The sequence below is a fragment of the Pinus tabuliformis genome, chromosome 7, assembly GCF_031772625.1.
Source record: "Pinus tabuliformis cultivar Carrire ecotype Pingquan chromosome 7, CPIR1, whole genome shotgun sequence".
Taxonomy (NCBI): Eukaryota; Viridiplantae; Streptophyta; class Pinopsida; order Pinales; family Pinaceae; genus Pinus; species Pinus tabuliformis.
The window spans coordinates 1,359,188,118-1,359,196,293 of record NC_142293.1 but is presented as its reverse complement, the minus strand read 5'-3'; the positions used below and the strand labels follow the sequence as shown (position 1 = coordinate 1,359,196,293).

General features: G+C 34.5%; 1 protein-coding gene across 1 annotated transcript; it reads right to left on the bottom strand.

Annotated features, from left to right (window-relative positions):
- Positions 1-2,342: 2,342 nt before the first annotated feature.
- LOC149252624 (peroxidase 57-like) lies at positions 2,343-3,686 on the bottom strand. The gene is made up of 4 exons (XM_089454214.1): positions 3,456-3,686; positions 3,166-3,354; positions 2,901-3,060; positions 2,343-2,791 (listed from the first exon to the last, which is right to left on the bottom strand). Exons 1-4 carry the CDS (start codon positions 3,684-3,686, stop codon positions 2,343-2,345), a joined length of 1,029 nt encoding a protein of 342 aa, XP_089310340.1.
- Positions 3,687-8,176: the final 4,490 nt, after the last annotated feature.

Below are 8,176 nucleotides of genomic sequence, written 5' to 3'. Positions count from 1 at the left end.
AAATTTAAAAAAAACCAAATTTTAATTTATTAAAAAATCAAAATCACTAATAATAAAAAAATTGAAATATTAAATATTAAACACCAACCCAACAAATAAAATTATCTCCACAACATTTACTCGCTCATCAATTAGAAATTTCCAATGGATACATGGTTGTCAAATCAATCTCAGGTAACAATGGGCACAAATCTACTGAATGTAACAATTTCCACATATTAACGTAAGACATAAATAAAGGTGTTGTTTACGGACGCTATAATTTCACTCAGAAATTTATTTTTTTGTTGTAATTCGGTCATTTTTTCGTAAAATATATATATAGATATATATATATATATATATTTTATAGGGTGGAAATAGATTGAGCATTATCAAAGACCCTAGGGCACCTAAAATCCTTATGCTTGACAGCTTTAACCCACTTCACTAGTGTAGCAATACCATATCAAATATATTCATATTGATTCATATTGGGATATATATATATATATATATATATATATTTTGAAGAGGGAGAAAAATAACTACAAGGAAACCCACAGAAATAGAGAAAGCTACTGAGGGAGACAGACCGAGTCAACTTGTTTTTTGTTTTTTTTTTCAGAGGGAAAATCCCCAATGAAAAAGTTTTATATTACATCATGATACAATCCATACATATGTTACCAACCGCAACCCAACAAATCCATACAATCATTACATACAACAACTAGACATGTGATGCGTGTTTCGAACGCGAGTAGGGAGGGCAATGTTACACCGTCTCAACCACCCAGGACAACAAGGCGGTACACCACCCAGGACAACAAGGCGGTACAAGCACGAGTCAACTTGTTGCTAGAGAACATTAAAAAAACGGTAGCCCGCAAAGCCAATTCGTAGCCTAAGTATACTACACGGTTTTTAATCCATCAAAACCCTTGCCAATGTTTCATCTCCGTAAGCCCAATTCCAAGGCATTCTAAAGAGGTACTCCAATTTACTCCAACTAAAACTACATTCATCGAGTCAATCAAACGACTAGTCTCGGTTAGGCTAGAATAATATAAGTGTCACTGTAACAGAAAGAACAGTTAATAAATATATTTATTTAAATAGTTGACTTTGCAAATGCTATAATAATATCAAGTGTCACTGTAACATAAGGAACAGTTAATAAATATATTTATTTAAATAGTTGACTTTGAAAATGCTAAAAAATAGTTAGGCTATAATAATAACATGTGTCACTGTAATGGGACGAACACTCGATAAACAAAATAGTTCAGTTTGGAAATACTAAATAAATGGGTATTTCATGGTAAGCGTAGTTACCAAACTCTCAAGCGTATGGATAAAATAAGTTGAACTACCTAGACCCAGTCTACTATCATATTATCAAATCTCAGTCTTCTTACATCTATTATCATTCTTTCGTAACTGCTCTAAATATGTATTCACCTGACCTCCGTATAGAATGTAAATCGTTATTTCTTGTCTAATTTTAATGAAAATGAAAGTTTGATTAATAAAAGAAATGATATGTGAATCTGGTTTTCAATATAAAGGTGTAGTTTCATTTTATCTTACATTTCAATATACTTAGTAATAAAATAGATATAATTTTTTTATAAAAATACAAAATTTACTTACAACTTAGAAGTTCTTTATTTTGCTAATTCTATCATTTTAGCAGCATTTTTTCACTTTATTTTATATTTTTGCTAATTTATTTTTCACTTTATTTTATATATATTTTTCACTTTATTTATACTTTTCCTAATTTTATTTTTCACTTTATTGACAGGGACAGCCTGATGAGTTATTTACTGTTTGAAGTTTATGATTTTGAAAGGTTTTTGAAATTAGAGAAAGTATATAGTTAAGTTTCTTACATTTTGATGGTAGATATTTTATTTTCACACTTATTTGTTATTTTAATTTAAATCACTTTTTAAGCTTTGTAATCATCATATTTTTTATCTATATAATTTTAATCTGACACTCTTTATAAACATTAATCTAAACAAATAAACAAATAAGTGAAGTGTTCACCAAAAGCCTCTGACACCTCAAATAATGTACACAAATCTAAAAGAATTTTTCAACATAATATTAAGCATGCAGATTCTTTCGACACAATATTAAGTATGAAAATCTGCATGATAAAAATTTTACATTTTGCTAATTACCCATCTCTTCTGCCTGCACCTATCTATACTACCTTGTAGCTTTGTTTGAAATATAATTGTGCTTCCCATTTATTTCACATGTGAATCTGTTTTACAACGATTTGATATGGCACATCTCCTTTGTTAAGGTGTCTCGTCCTTATTGCGGAGATGAATCTATCTCCGTCATTACAATTTGGAGGACTTCTTTTTTGAAGGAATTGGATTCACAACTCTGCAATTTGTTCTAATTTCTCCTTTCTTGCCCGTTAATACTCCAATGTTTCCCATTTTTATCATGGCACCAGCGAAGCTCTTATTGAATGTAGTTCCGTCAGAGGCCAAGCTGGTTACGATGCCCTTTGTTGATCCGGCGGAGGTAAGCTCCTGATCAATTTGAAGAATTCCATGATTTAATTGTAGTTGTTGGTAGTAGCTGTTGTCAAAAGCAAACGAAGTGTTTTGATCCAGGAAGACGGTTGGGTCATCTGTTGAGGACGACGTCGGAGATGGGCAAATATTCTTCAAACTTGCCACTAAGGTTGCATCCATGGAAGGATCCGCGGTGCCGCTTCCTTGGAAATTGTAGAGTCTGTCGCTGAAAAAACTGCAGTGCGCCACCCCAACTGTATGCGCGCCTGAAATTAAACCCAAAACAGAGAGTCCCTTCACTCACTCCAGTGCTTTTTTAAGTAAACTAAAGGGTCAGATTATGTTTAAATGTGTTGTATAATTAGCAATACGTACCCAACAGAATGACCATATCTTGGAGTGTCAGACCCTTCTTTGCAAATGCAGCAGCTGCCTGAGAAACTTGGAAGCTAGGAGCGGGTAAATTTACATTGTTTATTGAAGATATTCTGCCATCTCTTCTACCCGTAGGGAGATTGTACGGTTGCCCTCCTGCCTGTCAATCAAGTTAAAAAGCTGAGTATTCTTCAAAACTAGTTGCAGAAAGATAGAAACCAAGTGCAATTTACAGCCAGCCACAATTTAATGTTCTATAACCTACCAGGGATACTGCATCTCTGGTAGCAAGTGCAATTATATCGGCACAAGACACAACGCCAGGGCATGCACTTTCGAGCAGGGCTTTTGCTTCATCGATTATTTCAAATCCTCTCACAGTTAGGTTGGGGCCTGCTTCTTTCTCTGATACGTTATTGCCCACGCTATCAATCAGAATTGATCCATCGCAGCCCTTCAACAACATTTATATTTATTAATTCCACGCCATTCAATTTATATTTATAAACCTTGTATATAAATGAGACTATAATTTCCAGAGAACTGCAAGCTTACCTTTACGAAACAGTCATGAAAATGCATGCGCAGGAGGGCAGCAGGAAGGGATTGGTCGATAGCATAATGACTTGTAATTACTCCACGCACGATCGATTCTGCTTGCGAACACTTGGCGTTGTAGAATCCGACCGACAGGCTGTTTTGCGCCAATGTAGGTCGGAGAAACACCAGAAGCAGAAGAGAATTCACGATTCTGAGTGCCATTATAATCAAATCCTTCGAACCCATTGCAGCGCAGAAGAATAATATCTCCTCTATTTCTCAGCAAAGACCCAACAGTGCGAATGGTAAGCACTCTCGTTATTATAACAACTGGTCTATAAACCAGGGAGAATATGACACCCGAATAGAGAGAAAGCTGTACTGGATATTCTGAGCGCAAGCGAATTTATAACAAGTCTACCATTGCCGTGTGGGTCCACTATTTCATTATTAATGGATCTGTGAAGCTGGAATGTACTGTTACACGAAATCAACCGGGTTTTCGTTCAGAAATTTGATATTCACGCAATATCTAAGAGCTCAAGGTTTTTCATAAACTCGCTCATAACCTTAATCCGATTGGGCTATTCCAAAGGTTCAGCAACAAAGTCAATTGCTGATCGTTGACTTTGTAGGTAGGATCTTCCATAACTAGAACCTTGAATTTGTCGCTAGGTTCTCCTATAACCAGAATGTACAATCGAGATGTGGATAACCAACAAAATTTCCATATTTATTTAATCCGGACAATGGATAGGATAAGGAATGCATTATTTGGTTGCAAACCGCTTCAATCTACCAGCGATAGAAGTTCGTTGACAATATTGAGTCTCACCGATACTTATTATTTTAATGTTATCGAAGGAATCACAAAAGTAAATTTTCCCGGAGATAGGTGTTTGCTGTGTCTCAGAGGTGATATGGTGGCAGTTTCAACACACATTATGTTTGCCAGGATCTCAAGCATCCATAGGTGTTTGCTGTGTCTCAGAGGTGATATGGTGGCAGTTTCAACACAAATTATGTTTGGCATGATCTCAAGTATCCAAATTTAAAATCATTTTCTTCTGAATTATTTTTTAGGGCCATGTGCAACTTCTTCGTTTCGATTCACCAGATAACGAGGACATGAATTCCCCACCATCGTCGAAACAACATCGTTTTGATTCACAAGATAATGAGGGACATGAATTCCCCACCATCGTCGAAACAACAGTTGAAAATTGATGACTGCTCAAACATATCGTGAACTCCGTCCGTACATTACAGCGTGACGATTTTAATATATATCTCTTCGGTACTTACAGTGTTGATACAGTACTGCGACAAAAATTGAAATGAGCAGAACGTGGAGCAGAGGAATGTGTTTTTCGTTTGATGAATGAGTTAAATAAAATTACATTGGAAATATCAGTGATAAATTAATGGAGTGAAAATTGATTTAATTAAATTGTATTCCGTGAAACTAAACTAGGATCTTATAGGGAAGGTTTTGACACTTAACAAGTGATTGTAATTAGATTCTCCAACGCTCCCTCTTAATTACAACCACTTAAGATTTCAATTAAGATATTTGCTTGTCTATGTCTCAGCTAGGCTTACAATTTAAAAATTGACTTCAACTACATTTATTTTTCTTCTTCCAAATCTTGTAGCTTCTAAATTGTTTCAACTTTTTCTCTTAATTGTATCCTTCAAACCTCAGTGTCTTCATTTTTTGGCACAGGTCTTCCATTCTTTCAGGTTGTCTAAGCATATCCCGGACTTCTTCAAAAAATGACTTGTATGTGGGCTTCTGCAACATAGTATCTTATGTAATTCTCCTTCTCCTTTTCATCATCAATTTGCTGCAACATAAGACCATAATACAATTTGCTGCAACATAATACCATAATACAATTTCATCTCTTTAGGACTCCAACACCTGAAAATTTCATTGATGTTCTCATCATCCAAGATGTCTTTAATATGCATTTCTGCAACTTCTATGCAAACTTCTCCTAGACATGGTGTTGCAAGTCATGCTTGAAGGAAATTTAACTCTTCTTCATAATCATTATGTGTACCTATACACTATAAATCAATGCTAGAATTAAAAATACTTGCAAATGTGTACCTATACACTATAAATCAATGTTAGAATTAAAAATATTTGCAAAACCAAATTGGTTATCTTCCTTCTGCTCTGAAATGAGAGTTTTCTAATGTTGTGCTTTCTTCTCTCGCTCTTCCCCTGTCTTTGTTTTCTCTTTGTGGGCTTCCTTCTTTGTATCTATCTCTATCTTTGTCTCTTCCACTTGATTTTCAAATTCAAGTGGGATTATCTTACCAAATAGCATCATGCTAATATGATGTTTTTGTTGTATCACCTGCAACCATTCATCATTAGCCAACAATTCTTTATCAAAATTTACATCAACAACATTAATTGTTGGATTCACCATAGCATTGACTACTCGGACCAATGGCAGTTCCATTGTCATCGGCCAGCGATGTTGCTCGATTCACCACACTGCCATCAACGAGTTGTATTGTCGATTTTACCAAATCTTCATGAGCAAGCTCTATTGCGGGATTCATCATATTCATCAACAAGCTCTATTGTTGGATCACCAAATTTTCGTCCACTTGTTCACGAGCGTCTATGTGCTCCTTCTCTCTTGCTTCTGCGACTTATTCACAGGCATTATCCACTTGTGACTGAGCATAATGGGATTCAACAAATTTTTCATCTCGATGTAGATCTGCTATATAGATCCACCTTCATCTTCAACTTCAATACTCCGCGTTACATCAAAACTCCTCTCAAGGGTATCCCATACCTCCTTAGCTGTCTTGGCATCTAAAATCAGAGGAAGAATGTTGTCATCCAATTCTTTTATGCATTTCAATGGGAAGACATCTCTATGCCTCTTCACTTCCAAATCTAAAAGATTTCAAACATCTCCTATTATGGCTTTGACCTTCTTAGCCTCTTGGCTTTTCCCATTTGTTAAACACGGACAAAATGCGGGGCAACAAACAAATTGACTAGACCTAGTGGTTGTTTGCAATAAAAATGCCTCTATAATAACTTGTCTATTGCTCAACTTCAAAAACAAGTTTACAAATTTTTTACAAAAAACAATACTTTCATATGAAAAAAATTACAAATCCGCCTTCCATTATTTTATTTTTTTCAATACTCACAACTAATCTGAATAACTCCCTTTTTAATAAACCCTCTTTGAATATTTAAATTCTACTTTTCTTCCATTATTTTATTTTTTCAATACTCACAACTAATCTGAATAACTCCCTTTTTAATAAACCCCCTTTAAATATTTAAATTCTTTTTTAGAAAAGAAAAACGTTAAACGAAACCCTTTGTAAAAAAATTACATATCACAAATCTCATCTCACAAAAAATTATTGCCTTGAAATATTAAATTCTTTTTTAGAAAAGAAAAACGTCAAACGAAACCCTTTGTAAAAAAATTACATATCACAAATCTCATCTCACAAAAAATTATTGCCTTGAAATATTAAATCATGTAAGTACATTTTCAAAATAATAAATTCACGTCTCATTAAAAAAGTCATATGTGCATTTTATATAAGACAAATTTAAACCTTTCATTCAAGCCTTTAACCATTAGCGTTGGAATATCAAACCAAAATTTCTTGGAGTTTTCCTTGAATTTCGTTAAAGCCTTCTTTCGTTTTTAACCATTGAATTTTTTCCATGCCACGCGATGCTTATCAGACCTTGTGCGTGATGACTTTCATTCCATGTGCTTTCAACAGAATTTGGCTAACGCTTGCTCGGTGAAGACAAAGCGGGTGGGAGCGAAAACGCTGTAAGTAGATGAAACTAATGGGGCTTTTCAATCTTTTTAGCTGCGTTAATAACACGTAACGCGAATTCTTGTGGTGCTAGTTTTCTTTAGTTCGCCCTGTATCCAAATAACACAAAGCGTTATTAAAACAATTTTTTTTTAATGAACTTTTTTCAATTTCTTTCTCTAGCTTAGCTGTAGCTGGCTTTTTCGTTTTCCTGCTGTTTCTTTGCGGTAGATTTTTTCAAACTTCTGCTGTTCTTTCAAAAGTCTTCTACAGGCTTGCTTTTCCTGTTTTTATAGGGAGTTTTATGTAAACTAGTTTATTTTTTCTATTTAAGCTCTCAAGGATTTTGGAAAGGCGGAGTATACAAAATACAAATTTACTCACAAAATACAAGAGCTACTTCTATTGATCACATAAAATTTGATTATTACAATGAACCGATAAAGGGTATTTAACCTTTTCCAACTAGGGACTTGGCTAAAATATCATGTACACACACTTAACTCAGTTAGTTCACACTCTAAATATGGACTGCACTTAACTCAGTTAGGTCACACTCTAAATATGGACTGCAATTAACTCTTTATCTATCGCTCGACTTGACTCAACCCTCAACACTCAACACTAATTGACTCTCTAATTTTAGAGCGCAGGAATGCTATTCTCAGTATTACGAATGAGTTAAATAAGATTACATTGCAAACATCAATAATAAATTACTAGAGTGAAACTCAACTTAAACTGACTCAATAAAACTGAACTAAAAACAATGTAAACTTTGAAACGGGAACTATAAACTCAAAACGGGAACTCTGGCCCAAAAACCCCAAAAAAACCACAAAAATAGTGCTCAAAACGAAAAGTGTGTATACTGGAACGATGTTTTTTTTTTTAGGTGTCAATTTTGCGGT

Bases quoted from the DNA above. Each gene is read 5' to 3' on its own strand.
- LOC149252624 (XM_089454214.1), bottom strand. From the start codon at position 3,686: ATGGGTTCGAAGGATTTGATTATAATGGCACTCAGAATCGTGAATTCT. The intron at 3,355-3,455 runs GTAAGCTTGCAG...ATGTTGTTGAAG, and splicing joins TTCATGACTGTTTCGTAAAG to GGCTGCGATGGATCAATTCT. The intron at 3,061-3,165 runs GTAGGTTATAGA...CTTGATTGACAG, and splicing joins CCAGAGATGCAGTATCCCTG to GCAGGAGGGCAACCGTACAA.